Raw genomic sequence first — 22,465 nt, 5'->3', positions numbered from 1 at the left:
GCATCTGGACAACAGTGGTAATGAAATGAATTTAGTTCTCTATCAATAATTTGTTTCTATTTACCCTAATGCTAAATTCTAGGTCTTTGAAGTAAAATACAAGTATGAGTCTTTGGAATGATGTTGTATAACAAGATCATGACAATCCTTAGCTTTTCTATACTTAAACCTTACTCAGACTTGGAGATGCTGTACTGGGCACTTAGACTATACTTTGTACACCTCCTGGGGCAACTGGTCTACTTTTGGGAGTTTACACTGGCCTGTGCCACCAGGTCCGAGATCCTCAGGCCTTCAGCCTGGCATTCCCACTCACCGTGAGTGGGATTTATAAACTGGTACACAATTTGGGAAAATTTGGCAATAGGTATCAAAAACCGTTACAAATTGGTTTAAAGGAAAAGGTAAAGCTGGAAGCAACATAAATGTTCTCAAATAAATAGTTTAAGTAGATTTTGGGATAAAATGCTATATGATCATCTAAAATGATGGTTAAAGGGATTGGGGACAAAATAGAAACATGCTTGTGATATATCCTAGGAACAAATTAGAAGGAAAGTGGTATCTGATATGAAATGGTGACCACTGTGTAAAATATTTAAATGGAAAAGGATCAAATGAAATAGAATGAAATGTTTGTGGTAAAGTGACAAAATTGCATGTATTAAGATAGGAATATCATCCATATTTTTGAAGTTTAAATTAACTGGCTTATTAATTAAATTATTAATCTGTAGTATCATACTAATCCATAAGAGAAACATATTAAAGTACAGGAAACTTACCATGGATGTAATACTTTTTAACAGATGAAGGGATTCTAAGCCATTTAATTTCATTGTCTTCATTAAGAATTTTCCACTCAAGAATAAAATACATCAGATTGTAATCACTGGGTGACAATGTCCATGAAAGAATCATACAACTACTGTTTAAAGGATAAGCACTGAGCGACTGCACGATATTTACTGAGGGGAAAAGAAGGAAATTTATTTTTAAAATCAAAATTAATGAAAACCTCCTAATACCTTTGAAGAACATATAATCTACTGGAAAAGGGGAGAAGGAAAAGAAGGCAGACATATACACAAACAGATGTAACACATGACAATTATTTTTGTATAATATTATAAGAGTCATATATCATAAGCAGAAAGATGTGGGAATACACGCTATTGAGGAGAAACAAGATTCCACCTAAAATAAAAAAAAGTGATTTTTGGATATAGTCAGAAAGGTGTTCTCCACTAGCCTATAGATCGTCTTAATTCCCTCCAAACTCTTCTCCCCCATTGTTCCAAAAGATTTAAATATTAGATTTATTAGAATACTCTCTTATTATAATACCATTTCAACCATGTTCAACCATGCTCTACCACATGAGAACCCAAGAACCATATTATATAATCAGAGTATAATCTAGTTTGTTATTTTTCAGACAAAGAAGAAACAAAGGTGAAAGAGAGACTTTCTGATTCAGAGAGTCACAGGCTTCTTGGAAGACATTTAGAAGGGGAGGAGTTTGCAAAGATTAAATATTAAAAGGGACATTGGTTTATTGGCCTGTACCTTTTCTTACCTTTGCTCATAGGCCATGAGAATGTTAAATTAAAATTTGCAAGAGAGGCACCAATGGAATTTACAGCCAGAACTGTAATAGTATGTGCTTGCTCTGTCCACAGGAAAGTGAATTTAGTGTGATTTCCCACATCTTCTGACCATGTTCCATTTCGGGAAGTGTGATGTTTTACCACATATCTTCTCACACTGCACAATGAGTCATTTTTCATCAGGGGCTGTAGTAAATATAAAAATTGATTAGTTTAAAGGCTACGGTGCTTTTTATACCAACTGACCTCATGGAGCTCTTACCATTCATTTCCCATTGGGAAACTGGAGCAAGCACTGCCTATTTCCAGGCTGTGGTATGGGGAGGGAGATAGAGTAGGGCCTGCCTCTGAATATAGCCTCAGTGAAGGTGTCTGAATGGGTATGGAGCATAGGAAACTTATTTTCTCCCTTCAGGGTGTTTTTATCCTTAAGATTCAGAGAATAAATCATTGGAAGACAATGAAGTATGAGTACAAACAGAATGCTTTTCTACCAAGAAGTTTCACTCTAAGAAAAGGTGTGTTTTTTTTAATCTAAAAAGAGAGAGAGAGAAAAAAAAAAGGATAACGCTCTCTGGTTCTGTACAGAAACAAGAAAGATGAAAGATGTTAATCATCACATATGAGGTCTGACAATTAAGTATGCGAATTCATCCTAGAAAAAGTGCTACATACCTCATTGTTGAATATCACTATTGTCACCTTCAAAGTACTCCCCTTGGGAAGCTATGTATCGATGACAGCACCTCATCCGCCCTTCAAAGCAATTTTTGGAACTCTGTTTCTAGAATGGCCATCAGACCTGTCGTATTACCTTTGATGTCCTGAATGTCATCAAAATGTCTTCCTTTCAATATTTCCTTTATCTTCAGGTAAAGGAAGAAGTCATTGGGGCCCAGGTGAGTAGGGAGGGTGTTCCAATACAGTGATTTGTTTACTGGCTACAAACTCCCTCGCAGACAGTGCTGTGTGAGCTGGTTCATTGTGGTGATGCAAGAGCCATGAATTGTTGATGAAGGCAACATCGTTGCAACAAGTTCACAAACTTAATTGTCAAACCTCGTAAGATTTGTCATTCATTTTCCCTTCCCTTGATATGCTGCCACTTAACATAACACAGGCTATCAGGATACTGTATATGGTACCCCAGAATTTCGGTTCTTATAAGTTAAAAAAAAAATCATACCAGGTCACTGACAATTCCAGTGTAAAATACATGCTAAGGTCAGACAATTAAGTTCGCGAACTTGTTACAACAATGTTGCTAACCCTTTTTTGATATCAGAGGGATTATTCACTATGAATTTGTACCAACTGGACAGTTAACCAAGTTTACTATTTGAAAGTGCAGAAAAGGCTGTGTGAAGAGTTAGACAACCTGAACTTTTTGCCAACAATTCATGGCTCTTGCATCACGACAATGCACCAGCTCACACGGCACTGTCTATGAGAGAGTTTTTAGCCCGTAAACAAATAACTATAGTGAAACACCCTCCCTACTCACCTGATCTGGCCCCCAACGACTTCTTTCTTTACCTGAAGATAAAGGAACTATTGAAAAGAAGACATTTTGATGACATTCAGGACATCAAGGGTAATATGACAGATCTGATGGCCATTCTAAAAACAGAGTTCCAAAAATTGCTTTGAAGGGAGGATGAGGTGCAGTTATCAATACATAGCTTCCCAAGGGGAGTACTTTGAAGGTGACAGTAGTGATATTCAACAATGAGGTATGTAGCACTTTTTCTAGGATGAGTTCTCCAACTTAATTATCAGGCCTTGTATTTATTCCAATTCTATTATTCCATTCTACAGAATACACCACTTCTCACATCACCTTCACCTGTTTCAGGTAAGAATAAGTGCTGCCAATCCCTTGTAAACCCCTAGAAAGCTTGACTCTATGCAATAGACTAGAACAGTGCTTCTCAATTTCTTCCTTTCTTTCTTTTTTTGTAATTGAGATTCCTATAAGTCAGAAATATCAGAAAACAAGAAACACAAACACATAGACATGTATCTCTGTGGGTTTGGAATAATCTGAGTAAATGGGGGTGAGATTTTTGCAGCCATTTCAAGAAAGAAATGTCTGAAAAGTCATGCAAATTTTGCTTTTTTATTTTAAAAATCTACGTCAGTTTTCATATACTGATATTTACTTTTGCAACTATCAATTAAAAACGAGGGTAAACGGGATCAAATATATGGTGATGGAAGGAGAACTGACTCTGGGTGGCAAACACACAATGTGATATATAGATGATGTATTACTGAACTGTACACCTGAAACCTATGTAACTTTACTAACAATTGTCACCCCAATAAACTTTAATTAAAAATAAATTATGATAAACTTCCTTACTTTTTGGTACTATAAAGGTGCTCTATCCATTTTTCAAGGAACCTTAGGTCCTTTTATTAGAGAATGGTATTAGAAACAAATCTGGGTATGCTCCTTCTACTAGAGTACTGTTACTTCAAGGCCCTCTCAGCTTATAAATCAAGGAAATATATGTGTGTATACTAACTCCTGTATTATACATATCTAGAAATAGTTCCAAATGAATCCATCTGTAGCCATATTAAGGTAAACAGGAGTTCATATGATGTTTTCCACTCTAACCCATTATCACATGGATTATTCTGGTCTTCTCCCCCTTGCTCCTCTATAATTAGTCCAACAGTGAGAAATCTGGGCCCCACCATCCACATTAATTTCCTTAATTATTCAATTCAGTTTATATGTATAGTGGTACAAGAATTGTTAACCCATACCCCATGATAAAGAACTTTATCAACTAGAACCCAGTGCATATGTACCGTTTCTTTTGCCTTTAAAGAATCCACTCATTTACAGTGACTTAGGCCTGTACCTTTTTCTCCCTCCTCGTACAGTGAGGTTTTTCCTACACTTGTAGTACAGTTAGAGATTCTTTTGTCACAGTCTGAATTCCATCCCGGGATTCTCCAACCTCCTAAATGATTTATTTTTAATTTGCATACATTAAGGTTTGCTCTTTGTGCTATAAAGTTCTATGGGTTTTGGCAAATACGTAGTACTATGTACTCACCATGGCAATATTATACAGAATAGTTTCACCACCATAAATAATCCCCTATACTTCACCTTATTCCCCACTAGCCAAACCCCTAGAAACCACTACTCTTTTTATCATCTTTAGAGTTGTGCTTTTCCAAAATGTCATATAAGTGGAATCACTATGTTGCCCTTTCAGACGAGCTTCTAGTACCGAGCTACATGCATTTAAGATCCATCTAGGTCTTTCTGTGGCTTTATAGCAATTTCTTTTTTTAACACTGAATGACGTTCCATTGTACGGAAGTACTATAGTTGGTTTATCCACTCACCTATAGAAGAATACCTTAGTTGCTTCCAGTTTTGGGTGATTATGAATAAAGCTGCTATGGACATGTACGTGCAAATTTTTATGCAGACACAAGTTTTCAAATCAGTTGGGTAAATAACTAATAATATAATAGTGGATCATATGGTAAGACTATGTTTAACTTTGTAATACTTCCGAAGTACCTGTATCATTTTGCAGTCCCACCAGCAAAGAAGAAAAGTGCCTGTTGCTTTGCATCCTTGCATCAATTTGTCAGTTACATGTATTGTAATCATTCTAAGTATGTAGTGGCATTTCACTGTTGTTTTAATTTGTAATTTCCTAATGACATATGATGTTTGCTACAGACTGAATGTTTGTGTGTCCCCAAAATTCTGACCAAAAAACTCCACTCTCTTGGGATAGAAGTCAATTCATTTGGGAGAGAGAATGAATGCCTTGAAAATTGCCAGGCTGAATATCCATTGTTTATGGAAATATCCATTGTTTACATGCCATCATACAAAAAGAATATCTATTGTTTTAGATGCCCTTGAGGTATGTAGGGAAGTCCACATTTGCTTTGTTTAGGATTAAATATAAATAGAATTTTGGGACTGAAAGGAACACTAAATATCATCTACTCCAATCCTACATTTTTACAAATGAGAAAACTGAGGCTAAAGAGTCTAGGTGAAATACTTTGCCAAAATAGTACAGACATAACTCCCAGGGATGCAAAAAAAAAAATGTATACAAGTGGCCACTTTGGTCAGTGTTGCTCAAGCAGTAGCTCGCCATAATCAGAAGTGTCTGGATGCTGATGGTAACCAGTTTGAGCACCTCTTGTAACTGGAGAAGTCAAACATGACTTGTATTCAACTTTTGTAATTGGTACATATTGAGTATTACAATTTTAATAGTTTTTTTCCTTTCTTCAAGTGTATATACATTTTTTTTTGGCACCCCCTGTATAATGTGTTCAGCTGAGAACAGCATTAAATTATCCTAACTCTATCCTGGTGTTCCCTCCACTATGGATCTTAGCTCTCTGTAATCATGTCGCAAAATATAAATGAAATATGAGATTGAAGAGCTTTAAAATGACAAAATTATGAACCATGAAGTAAATCTTTCAAGAGCAGAAAGATAAATTTCAAGAATAACATAAAAAGCAGGAATACCTTCCAAAGTAAAGTGACATTTCTCTCTTTTTTAGTGGTGTTTTCATCAATCATTCTCCAAAATTCAGGTCCTCTGACAGGAACTGCAAAACAACAAGGAGCCCAAGTTGTATATATGTTCTTGGGAGGACTATCTTTCAGTCATATTTGAAACACACACTTATGCATTTTTAAAGCGTGTTTACAAAACCTCTACAGACCTTTTACATCCATGACAACTGTGTAGGCTGGACTACTCCAATTACTCCAATATCCCTGTCCATCCAGCCTCTTACAGCGCACCTGAGCAGCATAGACAGTACACAGGTCTGGCACTGGGAGGCTGGCAGATCTTGACTTTGCGTCATACACCTCGTGTATCTGCAACGTAAGTCAATGCATTAGACTGGCCATGACTGACACACACTCGTATCTAGCTGAGCAGACCCTGAAGTGCATTTCATTTTAAACCTTACCACTACACTATTCCAAAATTAAGAGGTAATTGACTTCTGGCTTTGGAAATAATCACATTAGACTTGGCTCGTGAGCCCCTTAGAGTTAAGGGTTGTCTTAGTCCTCTAGTTATTTCCTTCTCATAACAATATTTGGCCGGGTTCACTTACAACTTCACTTCCCACTTGCTCTCTTAACTCTGTTACTAACCTCTGTCCACTAATCCTCTATCCATAAAAACTTTTAAGAATTTTAATTTAGTTGCTAGTAGGGCCTGCTATATAGAAGGCATCTCTGATAGTCAGTCTCCTGAATAAGCAGGTAAACAATCACATTCTTTTCAGTTGAAATCATGATCTAATGACAAAGTTAGGGTTCCTGATTTTTCTAGGTCTTTGCAGGCTGCCATCAGAAAACTGACATGGCAAGTCATCATGTGCACACTTGCCACTATGGGTATGATTCTGTTTTTTTCATAAAAGCAGCTTCTTCCAAAATGCGTTCCATTGAACATATGTGTACTAAGGAATATTATTAGATGTTAGAGGGAAAAGGGTTCCTTGGTAAAATAAGTTTGAGAAACAGGATGAAATAAAGTCACAAATGTTCCTTTAATGTAGGACCTCTCTAAACCTTTAATATGTAATATACTGTGCCTCTACACTAGGGACGTACAGGAATTCCTAAACTTATTGAGCCATATGTTCTCTTTGCAAGGAACATTTTATGAGGCCAACATTCTATAAAACTCAATTTTGGAAATGGTGGATTGCAGGATATTTCATTCCTTAAAAGGGTTAAACTTAGAGCAATCTATTTAACAAAAATACCTACAGAATACAGAAGGATGTATTTTTATGCCAATAAAATAAATCTTATGCAATAAAATTCTTAAACAATATAAAAAATACATTTAGTGAAGCAAGCTAAAGAAATTTCTAGGTAAAAGGTACCTTCCATTGTACTTCTTTTCCACTTAAACCATAACGAATCTGGAACTGAAGATTATTCTCTGGAAAAATTGGTTTTTCCCAAGATATTTTCAGTAATCCAATTTTTACAGTAATTTCTGCTTTCACACTGGGTGGAGGCAATGGTTTCACTAGAAATTTAAAAAACAGTATGATATGACAGTCATAATGTTTAAAAGCCATTATTATGTTATACTCTTTATACCTTAAATTTATAAAGCAAGATTTCTTTTTCAAAACTTTCTCATTCCTCATCTCATTTAATCCCCTACAATTTTATGTGATACATATGAAAGGGTTTAATCTCTATTTTGCAAATAGAGAGGTTGATTTAAAAATAATAATAAAACAATACATTGTCCATGCCACCCTGCAAGTTAATACTAAGACCTAATTAGAAACTGAGCTATTGGCTCTGCCCGCAAAAGATATCATACTGAACACATGATAAATATCAACAGCACACTGTTCTACATAGAACTTTAATTAAAGGCAAAAATATGCAATGTATCCATTTCCATATGTGTAAGTTTCAAATTTTTCTCCTGCTGTCTATTATTAAGTATTTCTAGGCCAAGTTCAGAGTCAGTCTTGCAGAGTAAAGCCTTGGTTCTCTATAATCTAAAGAAAACCGGCTTTTAACGGGCAGAAACAGAGAAGCAAAGATGACCAGCATGGTAAGAACGTTTTAAAAAAATAGTAAAGAATAGTATGGAAATTCAATGCATTTGGAAACAAAAAGTCCCAATGCCCAAGCACAACAGTGTGAGCCTCTGAAGCTCCACATTTCATCAGCAATAATACTTTAAACTGTTGATAACCAAAACTAAACTTTTTCATTAGTACAGTTTCTCACGAATATTCAATTCTTCAGATACCAAGAAGACATTCTTCACCAACCAGTAAGATGATGTATATTTCATCTCTTGAAAAGATAATTCCTTCTCAAGAAAGGAAGTATGAATGTTTGAGAGACCTTAAGACATTAAATCTGTGATCGTACGTGACTGAATTATATGGATATCATGTGATTCCATTCCGTGGATACCATGACTCCATGAATGTTCAGTTTGCAGAAAGGATGCTTTAAGTACAATAGTTTACCTGGTCCCCATAAAACCCACACTGGGGAGGTATGAAGAGCTTTCCACATTTAACGGGTGATAAAATAGTCACAGACCGCTTATGTGACTAGCTCAAGTTTATAAAGCTAGTAAGAGGTGGAGCTGGCATTTGCATTAGTTTAATTTCCACATTGTTTTCTGGTACTAAGCAGGCAATATGAACCCAATTTAAACTCCTTATTTAAGTACTAAAAAGAATAACATTGAGGTTATTCAGATATAGAATTGAATACATGTTGCATTTGTCATATGTTACATGTGAGGGTACATCTGTGCATGTTTGTGGGGTAGGGACGTAGTAGGGCTCTTTCCTATACAAGGATATTTAGTACCAGATATGTACCTCTTATAGCAAAATCACTTAAAACGGAATCAAACTAAATAGTGTGTGTGGGTGTGCGTGTGGGTGTTAATTGAGACTTTATGTTTAAAAAACCTAGTAAAGTACAGCATAGGGAATATAGTCAATGGTATTGTAATAGCTATGTACAATGTCAGACAGGTAGTAGACTTGGTGGGTTTATCACTTTGTGATGTGTGTACATGTCTAATCATTATGTTGTTTTATACACCTGAAACTAATAACAAAAACTAAAATTTTTTTAAAAATCTAAAAATTATGACAATGCTATCTTATTTTTAATGAAATACAAGTTTTAATTCAGATGTGTTCTAATTATTTGAAAGTATAATGAATCAAATATTGATTTTGGGCATAATCTCCCAACAAAATAGTATGTAGCACCAAAACATATTCTTTTATCACTGCTGCACAATCATAAATGGATAATTTCTCAAAGATTTCACAGTGATACCAAAAGGATATATCAAGTTTCCCCAGGGTTCTGTTAATCCTTTGAAATTAAAATATATTTTTAAAAGAATGTTTAAAATATCATAATGGATGTCATCATATTTGTCTGTTTTCTCTTCTTCACATCACTTTAGTTATTTTGAATTCTTCTCTCTACGCAGCCTCATAAATGAATGCCTTGGGTGATTACTACTCAGATTAGAAAAACCATCAGAATACCCAAATTAAACTTCCAGATTGAAAATACCAAATGTTTTCATAAGTACATTGGGAGAAAAACACAAAGTAGTGCATTATTCAGAATGATCTTACTAAATTTCATTCACAGTGACCAATATAATTCATCAAATAGTATGCTGAAAATATTCCTATTGCTACATCATGGTGCTATAAATAATTTAAAATGATATCAAAACTGTGAAACTTTCTAAGGCTGATTGTCTTTTTAATTCCACTGAAAACAGGGAAAAATTTAAATCCAATGTGATTAGAAAATGGTAAAATAGAACAGTTACCTTGTATCAACCTAAATTCAAATCTGCTAATAAAAATGAAGACACACCACACAGTTTAACATACCCACAGAATCAGGAACAACACACGTTGGGGGAGAAGCAAGTGAACCCAAAGAATGATTGATCCCAATCCACATTGTATAGCCGGAAAATAGAAAGATTGGCTGAAATACGCATTCGTAAAAACCATCTCTCTGCAAATTGCAATCTTTGGGTTCAGAGGTGGGATGAATAGATGGAACATCAGCACAGTAAAGGCTGCTCCTTAAAAGATATGAAAACAGTCAATTAATATGCAATGTTGATGAAAGCAGTAAGATATCTGAGAATTCTGCTTTGATGTTAAAAGGTACATTTGTTGCTTCATCTGAATCTGAAAATAGATTTTCTTATTAGACAGTTATTTTTTTAATTCCCAGCTATATCCCAATCTTGTCTTTCCATAGAAACAGACATTAATCCATATTAAATATTTCATTAAACACTAAGTGGGAATGCAAATGAAATAAGTAGCATTGCTATAGCATGGATATCATGACCCAATGAGAGATAGAACCTATAACACTGAAAACTAAGCTATTATTTAAAAAGTGATGCAATTTAAAAAGTATAGATAAAAAGTAGTAATGGGCATTCCTGAGATGAGAAGGAAGGTAAATTCCTTACACTTTCAATATGGATTAAATTCCATGACAAACTGACAATGTACTTGATAGTAAATTACAGCTTAATTACAGTGTCGATATTTTCTAGTTCAAAGCAATATAATTTTCAAAATACCAATTCTTGGTTCCTATATGAATCACATATCAAATATATCATTCATTTTCTCAGAGAAGAAAATCCCTTTTTTATAAATGAGTCCCTATCAACACTCCATATCAGAATACACAAAGCATTTCTCCTCCTCTTTGAAATAGCCCTTCTGCCTCTATTTGCTCTTAATATGTCATTACATGGCTACAGTAGCAGTTACTGTTTCCTAATTAAGTATATTCTACCTTCCTCTTTCAAGAAGAAAATCTACGAGATGACTGTCATGGCGATAGTTCTCTGGGAAGTTGTTATTTCACCATATCCGCAGAAAAATAAAACAGTAAAAATAATACATACCTATGATACCTCATCTGCAAAGTACTTCCCACGAGTGATTGGATTGTGTTGGTTGACCATCTGCAAGTCATTTTAGTTAAGTACCCATCAGTTTCACATGATATATTGATATTGACATCTATTTAAAACACATTACAAGATTAATACAAAGCAAAAAACACCAAAAAAATTTTAATGAAAACAAAATTTCTTTATATCTTCAATGGGACCCTAACACGGGGCCCATAATAAAAATTGATCTTGTGGAACAAAACGACTAAAACCTCAGTATTCTTACCAATCACATATAACTCAGCATAGCGATGGTGGCATTCATGCTCATTGCAGCAGTACACTGCATCGTAGGTGAACTTTCCTCGAGGTTTGGTTGCATTCACATTGGGAAAAGTAACTTTACTAACATGGTCACCCACAACATTATATTGGCTTTGAGGAATTTTCTCAGCTAAATTCATCCACCAAACAATCTTTTTTGAGGAAACAATCTTGTTTTCATTTTTATAGATGCAGTGAAAAGAAACATTAGACCCAACAGTTGTCAGAATTTTAGGTGGAAAGTATATGACATCTGTAATAAAGGAAGAAAGGTAGAATGTCAGATGAAGGCAGAAATCATCATGTAAGCAATTTATATGTAAAAAAGATTCACAACGCATTCAGGATTACACGGCCAAAATAAAATGAGTGTGCTAAGATACTGCAAAACTGGAATTGTTTGTGTACAGTTAGAGTCCCAAGCACTCCCATTCTCAAATGACCTGAGCTTGCACAAATGTCTTCCATATTTTCTAAACATAGAGACATTTATTATAAAATACGTTTTAGTGAGTAATGGTCACTTGCTAGCTGATAGGTAGAAAATTAATGAAAATGAAATACAGTCTCATTCCACAATGGCATGCCTAGACTCTGTTTTCAGAATCAGTGAAGCTTAGAGCCACCCAGACCTCTCCGGAGATGAGAATGATGATGATGTCAATATAGAAAGTGGTACAAACATACCAAGTGGACCTGGAAGGAAAAGTTGGGGGAAAGGGAAATGGAAGTCAAAGAAATGCAAATATTCTTTCAAATGTATAAAACTCTCAAGGAAGATCATAATCAACCATTGTTTGAAGTTCAGTTTAGCTGGCACAGTAAAAAAGGAGATCCACTAGCGTTTGCAACTGTAGATTTACTTTATACGAATGTCACTCACAAGGAGAAATCCAGCTGTTGCAATCCTATGTGGATGCTCGTGCTAATGAAAACGTTTACACTTGTGCATGGACATGACAGCAATCCAAGCCATCCTCTGCTGGCTGTAGCTGGATCTAGAGGCATAATTAGGATAACTAATCCCATAGCAGTGCAGTGCATAAAGCATTGTGTTGGCCATGGGAATGCTATCAATGAGCTGAAATTCCACCCAAGAGACCCACATCTTCTCCTGTCAGTCAGTAAAGATCGTGCTTTACGAGTATGGAATATGCAAACGGACACTCTCGTGGCAATATTTGGAGGTGCAGAAGGGCACAGAGATGAAGTTCTAAGTGCTCATTATGTTTCTTTGGGTGAAAAATAATAACATCCTGTGGTGCGGATCACTTCCTTAAACTTTGGAGGATCAATTCAGAGGATGATTAATGCGATTAAGGGATCTTATGATTATAATGCAAATAAAACGAACAGAAAACTCACTTTCCTGACTTTTCTACCAGAGATATCCATAGGCATTACATCGATTGTGTGTGTTGGTTAGGTGATTTGTGAAAACAACATTGTGTGCTGGAAAGCTAGTAAAATGGAATATGATGTAGATAAAATTAAGCCCAGTGAGTCTAAAGTGACTATTCTTGGGCAATTTGATTACAGCCAGTGTGACATTTGGTACATGAGGTTTACTATGGATGTCTGGCAAAAGATGCTTGCAGTGGGTAATCAGGTTGGCAAACTTTACGTTTGGGATTTAGAAGCAGAAGATCCTCATGAAGCCAAATGTACCACACTGACTCATCATGGATGTGGTGCTGTGATTCAACAAACCAGTTTAGTAGGGATAGCAGCCTTCGCATAGCTGTTTGTGATGATGCCAGTATTTAGCTTTGGGACCGACTTCGATAAAATATTTTCCCTATTCACCATGAGTGTGTCTTCTGTGTACAATACAATTAATGTATCTTGCCACTAAGGCCACATAGAGCATTTGAGTTGTCTTTCAGCATTCAATCAGGCTGAGCTGAAGGTAGGGTTTACATTGTTTACACCCTTTGTGCTGTCTCCTGCTCAGACTCTACTGGTTTTAATAAAAATGTATTTTCATAAAGCCAAAAAAAGAAATCAGTGAAGCTTAGAGCAAGTTTTTAAATCACTATAAGACAAAATCCTAAAAAAGAAAAGAAAGAAAAATGGTGGTTGCTACGTCTCCTTTGGATATATGAAAATTTCAAATTAGCAGGTAAAGTGGAGAAATAAACTTTAAATAAGAAAACTAGTTAGGAAATGTAAAATTAATAATGCATCAATATACAAAGCAAGTCTGTATATTACCGGTCTGTAGTATCATTTTGAGTTATTTAATGCCAGTCTCCTGTGGCTAAGAACAAGGGAACAAGTATTTTTCTAAAATAGTATTTTTAATTCCTATACACGATTCCATACTATTTTTTCAGTTCCCTATTGCTGGACACATGGTTTGCCTGTATTTTAAATTAGAAACAGAATAAAAGTAAATGACTGTTAACATAGGAAGAAATTATTTCTGCCAGAGTGTATTATACAATCAGTCTATTTCGATTGTACAATTTAAGGTAACCCGTTTTTTGTTTGTTTGTTTGTTTTGCTGTTAGAATACGAATGTCTGTTTCCATACATAACATCTGGATTACCTCCAAAAACAGAATTAAAAATCTATGTTGGTTTTTATTGTTTTCTGTAATAACATGCTGAGCTGCAATGTCTTTGTATTTGTAATCCATATAAGATATTGGCATTTTGTATGTCTACAATGAAACAGAAATAGGAGGAAAACTTAATAGCATGAAATTACTGGACAGAAGCCAGTCCATTAGCTTTATAAGCTAGTCTAGGATGGCACTCGAGCCTCACTGGTACATTACATGCTGTGCACAAGTACCTAGCACTGACATGAGAGATGATTAACCTACCTTGAATATGCTCCCCACCTCATTACTGAAGTGCTTCAAAAGTCTCAGACTAATCCACTTTTTAAAAGAGCACAAATGAGCTTTCAGAAATGAAGTTGAAGCTTTTAGTTTTAAAGACAACAAAAACTCAAAGCATTTCACTTCAAAATCGAATGCATATAGTTAAGGCTTAATTAAGGAATAAGATTAAAGTCAAAGTATTCTGGCATTATTAAATGCTGAAATATTAGCTTAAAAATAAGAAAAACAATTTATTAAAAACCTGACAATTTATAAAACTTGCTTTGAACAAATACATTGAAATTGATGAGGTAAATGTTGAATATTTAAGTTGTAAAATAATACATATATTTTATTCTCACATGAGATACTCTACAATATTTAATTTGTAAGATAAGAAAACAATAATGATTTTCTACTTATGGCCAAGTAGCAATACCTTTGCAGAATCTACATTAAAACTTTATTAAACTTTATTAAAAGAGGAAATTCTATTGATAAATATTAGTGAATTACTCGAAAGAACATAAATCAAAACATTTTAGATAAAGTTATTTTAAAATGTGTTTCTTTATTATAGCTCCATAAACAGATTTTTTAATTCTTGGAGATTACCTAATTTTCTTAAGGGGAAAATATTTCCTCTAACCCACTATAAGAGCTGCCAAGTGTGAAATGCAGAAATTATCTACTATGTATAATATTTATCCTTTTCTTTCATAACAAGAAGAATATATTAATAAAGGTATTACAAGCATTCAGCACTTCTAAAGTTGTTTTTAGTGTATAGCATAACAACCTCAATGCAATATGTTGGACTTCATAAGTTCTGCTAGAGTCCTGGGTTTTCCTCTAAAAGTCAAGACTTCCCAACAACTACAGAGAAAGAACTTAGCCAATTCATTTTATAGGAATCCATAAGAATTCTTTGATTAGGAATAGCAATGCTTCCTTAACCGCACTTGGTAGGTACAGCTTTAATATCACTAACATCAATGAATAAAAAGTAGTAACTATAAAGTAACTGATACTTAGCATTCTTTTTGTTGTGGCAGCAATATACCAGGTAACCTCTGTTCAAAAAAAAAAAAAGGAAAATCCAAAGTATTTGGAAATGATAAAGCAGGTGTTCTGATTCATTCTAAATAAATCAATGCCTCAATGGTACAAAATGTTTCTGTTTGGCAGATGGCATTATAGCACTTATCAGTGAACAATGGAGGAGAAGCTAATAATAGTAAATACCTAGATTTAAGGGAGAAAGATTCAAATCCCTTTGCGCAAAGAATAGCAAGTACCCAAGTTTGGAAAAACATCCTTTGCTGATGCACACCGTTCAGGGAACAAGGATCAAGTGTGGTAAGCACTGGGAAGTATGGAAATTGATGCAAAGGTAATTCAGCAAAACGAAATCTTAAAAACCTAAGCAAACACCGAAACCTCATTTGGCAGGAATCATGAAGGAAATGAGGTGTTACACTAAAATACTTTATGTAACTAAGCTTACTGTAACTAAGCTTACTGCTTATTAGCTTTGAATATCAATTTTTAGTGCCACTGGAAATCTTGCATAATTATGCATTATGCACTTAATCCCCTTATTACCATATTAGTGGTTACAAACATAAACTTTGGAATTAGATTGCCAGCAGCTCTGCTACTTTCTAATTGTATCAACTTTTAGAAGTTACTTAACCTCTCTAAATTTCAATTTCTTTGTCAATAAGAGAGGAACAACAGCACCTATCACTAAGGATTGTTGAAAGAATAGAAAGATAATACGTATATATAAAGTACTTAGAACTGTGCCGGAAACACAGGAAGTACCCTATAACTCTCATCATTACCATCATCATTGCTATTATTCAATAGGGAATTATGACCTAATTGTATATTTTATTTGCAATTCAGCACACATCAATTACAGTAGATGACATTGTAATAGACAAACGCGCTGTAAGCTTTTATCCCCACTCTTGGAGCCCTTAGCATACTTTCTTTTGGCAAGTTTCTATCTTTCCCTTAATATTCATCTGTTTCCACTCAGTGGCATCTAAACTATCCAAGACTGTTGAATTAATAGACTTCATACTCATTGCTAAGTCAATAAACTCTACCCTTTGGAGCAGCTATTTACTCACTGTCCAGATTTTTTTTTTCCACATATTTTCAGATTTTTCTGTTTGGGATGTCTAAAGTCACTAAAGGGACATTTGTAGTTAATAAATAAAAGGTTAGCTATTAATGGTAATATTGTTGGATATTGTACAAGCAAATAAATTGACAAATTTTCTTTGCAGCAAAACATATCTTTATTACCTTCATGTACACAAACACTAAATATTTGCATATGGGAAGGCATATATGTGTATGTGCTTTATAGTATATATTAATAAAGTTGATTATATTATGTATGAAAACATAAAAATATGATCCAACATGTTAAGAAACCAAGCAAATTTAACCCTATGGACATTGACATAAACTAGGGAAGTAAAAAAAGTATAAAAGGGTTTTATATAAAGTAAAATAGAACTAAAAATATGTCTATTCAAAGGTCTAAAAGCAAAACAAATCTTATGTGAAATGTAACACAAATAACTATTATACTGAATCAAAATTTTCATCTTAATCCAGCTAAATACATAACATTGCTAAGAACCATTATTTTAGAAAGGTATAATTTGAATATTAGCAAACTTTAAAAACAATGATGAGTCTTTCAGAATTTCCCTCTTCTGCAGAGAGGGTAGGTTTTCAGATCTAATTAAGAAGTAAAGCAATAAAGAATAAATCCATTTTCTTGTGGATGAGAAACATTTCACCTAATGATTAAATAAAAGCGGCAAGCCACAGGCCGCTCAGATTGGGGGTAGGGGCTGTTGCCTCTCCATCTTTGTCAAACTTCCCTCCTCACCACCCACTTCACCACATCCCACTGTATAAAAACCACCATGGGACATGCTTTGAAATTTGATGCTAATTCATTCCTGTCTATTCATTCCTGTTAATTCATTCACAGCTGATCACTAAGGCCCATAAATCAATGGTATAAAATTTTAATCTTCCTTCCAAAAGCTTGTCAGCATCACGTTATACACATTTTGATACCCAATAATTATTTGAGGAATAGAGATGAGAAATGCATGTCTTCTAAATCTGTTCATGCAAGGCCCAGGACTTTCCCAGTGAGAATTGATCACTCCCTTTGCTTAGCAGTTTGTCAAGCTCTTCTCACAATCTTACTGGTGCTAAGCAATTAGTTATGGACCATGCCAATCTCTCACCTTCATTAGACTTTGAGATTTTGAATACTGAGATTGGGGATTTATAAACTATCATAGTATCTACTATTTCCTGAGTGGTTACTAAGGGTAAGTAAGCCACTGCAGTAAGTTCTTTATGGGCATTATTTCATTCCATCCATATAAAAACATCCCTATTCTACATATGAGGAAACTGAGGCATAGAAAGGTTAAGAAACATTCCAAATAAGTGAGGAGGCCAGGATTTCTATAAAATTCTGTCAGATCTCTGAAACCACTCATGCTACTTACTTTTTGACTAATCCTTACTTTTTAAATACTAAGTAATCAAAAACTAAACGTATTTAGTTAAATGTGTTGAATATCTGCTTTGTGTTTGACACAGTACTTGGTATCTCCATATGTTCATAATCAACCCGAGTGAGTTTGAGTAGGAATAGTTTTGCCGATGTGACAGATCAGATAACTTGTCAAGGGACCATGAAGTGTCATCCTACAGTAACAGCTGAGCGTGTGACAGGGCGAGGACTATTTATTCTAAGGCACCTGGGCCCCTATGGAAAACACTGCATCTCAACTTCTAAGGAAGTTGTGAATAAGCTCAGTGTTTCTGATGCTAAAGATAACTTTTAAAATATGAAAAACAAAAGTGAAAACTCTCAAAACCAAGTACCAGGAGCAAAAGGATTATTTTATTATATGACGCGTACTATTCACATAAAATCGTAATATTTAAAATTAACGTCAAATAAATAAATATGTCTGATTTTCAAACTATAAGTTAAAGAAACATCAACACAAGTAGTGTTCTGAATGTGTGGATTTGGAACTTTTATATTAACTCATCTTTTTAATAAGAAAGTAATTCAACAAGATACTGCTATAGATGCACATAAACCTGGGAGCTCTTATGCAAGTTTTCATTAACATAGGAACTTGCAAAGGAAAACTTATGCAAGTTTTCATTAACATAGAATTTAAATAGAAAATTAATATTGTGTTCCTCCTTTTGGTTTCTTAGTACCACAAAATTTAAGATTCTTATGATATGCCAAAAGTAACTTTAGAAATACATTTCCCTCTTAATAGCAGGGATTATCATAAAACCTACCTTGTGTAGTAAAAATCAGAGGACTACTCCAGTCACTCCAGACGCCGGGGCCATCCAATCTCTTACCCCTCACTTGAACCTCATACGAAGACCCAGGAAGCACACTGCCTACTAGCAGAGATGTAGCTGAAACAATCTCATCAGTCTGTTCAATATTATTGGAAAAAACACATGAGAACATCAAGTCAACGTGGAACCTTTACCAAAACTGATCATAAGCAGGTCTCAACAAACTTCAAAGAATTAAAATCTGAGAGTAGTTAGCTGGCCACAGTGGAATTAAACAGAAATCAATAACCAAAGAACATATGTTGTCGCATTAGCCAAAAAAATTTTAAATAGTGCATAAGTTCAAGAAAACGATCACAATGATAACCAGCAAATATTTTTAACTGGATGATAACGAATATTGACCTTTCAAATTTTGAGACATATACCTAATGTTGCTGGGAAGCTTCAAGCCACTGCTGACAAGTGTAACTCACATGTTAGAAAATGACGTGCAGGGTAAACAGAACTATAAGTGTTCCTAGAGGAACACATCACAGAGGAACGGCATGAATAATATTAAGAACCTGGGCCTGATGATAAGATGCAGTGAATCAAAATACAGTTTACAAACTAGAGGGAAAATATCTAAGAGACCTAACGCTGCATAAAACAACCACTAGCTAAAAAGTGCTTAGCAAATAAATTCAGTTTTCAAATGATATACTCCAAAACTCGCCGGCCTCTGAGACTGCGGGGTGCCACAGACTGAAAGTGGGAAAAGGATGAGGAACACATTAAACAGTATCAGGTCACCTATACTGGTAGCATTTCAAGTCTTATTTTCTCCATTTCACAGACGAGAAAGCTGAAGCCCAGAGAAGTCTTCACTCTGCTTTACCATGCTCAACATGAAGGATACCTATCCTGCTCCTTACGAAAATAAATTCTTAACAAAGTTAGCCAATATCGAAAAAAAACAAAACAAAACAAAAAAACAGTTGTTTACCTCTAAATGACATAACAATTAGTTTCATAAAGTGCCAAAGTCCTTGCAGGTCCAGGAGGTTCATTAAAATTTCCTCCTTCTCCTCCCTTGCCCCACTTTTTTTTTAATTGCACATTTATTCATATTTACTGGGATAACATTAATAACATTCTATAGTGTTGGGAAAACTGGACAGCTACATGCAAACACAATGAAACTAGACTACTATCCCCTACTCTTTTTTGATGCATCTACTGTTATTCTTACTCTCACTCACTCCCCTGGCCTCCAGCTTCTCATCCAACTTAGGGCCTCTGAATTGCTGTTTTCTCTATATGGAACCCCATTCCCCCCTCTAATGTCACCTTCTCAATGAGATCTTCCCCACCTCCATTTACTATTACAACCCACCATGTCCCACCGGCATGACCAAACTCCTCTTATCCTGTTCTACTATCCCAGTGTATCCTGATGAGAGCAGAATAGTCCCTGACATCTAGTAGGTGCTCAATAAATATTTACCAAAAGACTGAGAAAAGGATTTACTGCACTTAACAGTACAAATGCATTCACTGCATGTAAATAAATATATTGAGTAATAAAAAAAAAGATTAAAAGTAAAATCAGAAACCAGAGGATATCTGTAGGTGAAAAAAAATTATAATTATGAATTTGAGTTTCTATAACTGGACTTCCTGTAGCCATTTAACTCTGTGTGTGTGTTTGTGTGTGTGTGCGTGTGTGTATAAATGGGAGAGAGAGAAGAGAGGGGAAAGGGAAGAGGGGAGAAGAAAGAGGAAAGCAAGATCACAATCAAATATATATAACCTTTTTTCAGAGGAGGAACTTTTTCTGGCACTAAATTCTGGAGGAATTAGTCATGCTCCTCAATATGTAACATGGATCCATAAGAGATATTGCGTAATGTCAAACAATTTTCTAAAAGCACTTTATAGAAGATGCAGAAATGCTGTTTATATGGTCATTTCCTATGCTGATCTTCAATAAAAGCCAGCAATATAATATTAAACTATAACTGATTCTGCTCCACAAAGAATGTGCACACTTGGTAAGGGAAGGGGGGCAGTGCAGGAGGAGGGGTGGCGGGGCGGGGGCAGCACTTTCTACAGGACCTGGGGATCTCACATTTACTTTAATTACATTTCAACATTTCCTTTTATTTAGTAAAGTGTACTTACTTCTCTCATATTTGTTGTAGAATTCTCTGAATATTTCACCTGATATTGAAGCTGAAATGGTAGCAATGTTGGGCTGGACCAAGAAATCTTTAAATGACCACTATCTGTGATTTCCATACGCAAATCTAGTGGTGGATCAGGTTTCACTTAAGGAAAAAAGAGAACACTTTTAAGTCAAGCAATTTTTATGATAATCATAAAATGAAGTCAAATCGAACTTTTAGCATATCCTGGTCTTTCAACTATTTAAAGGATGACCTTATTCAAGGGCTAATTATATAAACAAAATATTGGGTCTTCTCTTATACCTTACCATAGCAATTTCATTTCTTTCTCCCTAAGTGATAAAAACCATAAATCACCAAACGAGGTTATTTTGATAAACGTGAATCCCTGCTGTTTAAAAAGTCTGCTTAACTTTACTTAACCTAGCATTTCCCAAACTTATTTGAAGCCTTTCCCCACTACACCTACCCATTTGTTTTAGTGGGTAACAAAAAAGAATTTTGCAGAGCACTATTTGGAAAATGTATACAGATGTTGCATGCAAAACTTAATGCAAATATGAATGTGAATTAATGCAAATATGCATGCAAAATTCAGCAAAGCATTTAATTTTGAATAACAACAATCCAGACACACCTACTCAAATAACACACAGCATGCATATTTTAAATGTCATAAACAGTATTAGCAGGCCCTAGCTTGTCACCAGAAATGGGGATGAAATTTCTGAGCCTAATGGTGTGTTTAACCTGCTAAATGATTTCTGAGTTCATATGTATACATATGTGTTTATGTATGCATATGCATTTGTGTATATAAATATGGAGATATGTGGCTATGTGTATAGATTTAAACTAACAAAACCTTTAAATTATTTGTAGAAACAATGTAAACATCTTACAATAAAGGATTGATTGAATAAATTTATGGTTCATCCCTACAAGGGAAATCTATACAGCCATTAAAAATCATATTGAGAAGAATATTGAAAATGTTTAATATTGTTAGTTTTAAAAGTTTATTAACCCCAATAAACTTTAATTTTAAAAAAGTTTATTAAACAACACTATACTTGCATTCCTGATTTGTAAAAACTAACAAATGAAAAGCATATGTATAAATATGTATTAAAATAGAAAAAAATGCCAAAAGATAGAAAATAGATGATGTATTTTTCTTCTTAGTGTATTTCTATTTCAAGATTTTTACAATGAATAGGAATTACTCATGCACATAGAAATAATCATAACTTGAAACACTGACTGATTTAAATTTTATTTTCAAGAAATAAAATGGTACATAAATATTTTTCACATTCTATGTTTTCAGAAATTTGGATATAGTTTTTCTCTTTTTCCTCGAGTCAAAATTAATAGGTTTTACTTTACGTGACATATTACAAATTTTAGTTACTTTAAAGAAGGGACAGCTAAACATTGAAGTCTAAAAAAAACAGTTGAAATACACTGAGTTTCCATGACTAAAAAGCAAAACAAAAACACCAAATCATAAAATATAAACTACTGTACATTTCCTAACTGCCTTAATATTCCTTAATGTTCGAAATCTAAAAATAGTTTTTCCCAGGCCACCCTATATATGCAGTCCCAGATACACTCCCATCTATCAGCTTATTTCAGAGCAA

General features: G+C 34.5%; 1 protein-coding gene and 1 pseudogene across 12 annotated transcripts in view; one reads left to right on the top strand and one right to left on the bottom strand.

Moving 5' to 3' along the window:
• The window catches only part of LEPR (leptin receptor), a 78,293-nt gene that overhangs the window by 15,353 nt on the left and 40,475 nt on the right, over positions 1-22,465 (bottom strand). For all 12 annotated transcript variants that reach the window (XM_019731856.3, XM_019731832.3, XM_088791188.1 and 9 more), the window contains 10 exons: positions 20,815-20,960; positions 18,640-18,784; positions 11,394-11,684; positions 11,117-11,234; positions 10,068-10,267; positions 7,533-7,681; positions 6,345-6,504; positions 6,145-6,227; positions 1,580-1,796; positions 786-968 (listed from right to left, as the gene is read on the bottom strand). In XM_019731856.3, coding sequence (XP_019587415.3) covers positions 786-968; positions 1,580-1,796; positions 6,145-6,227; positions 6,345-6,504; positions 7,533-7,681; positions 10,068-10,267; positions 11,117-11,234; positions 11,394-11,684; positions 18,640-18,784; positions 20,815-20,960 — 1,692 coding nt within the window. The remainder of the gene's footprint in view (positions 1-785; positions 969-1,579; positions 1,797-6,144; positions 6,228-6,344; positions 6,505-7,532; positions 7,682-10,067; positions 10,268-11,116; positions 11,235-11,393; positions 11,685-18,639; positions 18,785-20,814; positions 20,961-22,465) is intronic.
• On the top strand, positions 11,709-13,219 carry LOC109446976 (polycomb protein EED pseudogene; annotated as a pseudogene).

The sequence above is a fragment of the Rhinolophus sinicus genome, chromosome 14 (assembly GCF_057876585.1).
Source record: "Rhinolophus sinicus isolate RSI-liver-muscle chromosome 14, RSI-T2T, whole genome shotgun sequence".
Taxonomy (NCBI): domain Eukaryota; kingdom Metazoa; phylum Chordata; class Mammalia; order Chiroptera; family Rhinolophidae; genus Rhinolophus; species Rhinolophus sinicus.
This window is presented reverse-complemented; position numbering and strand designations above follow the sequence as displayed.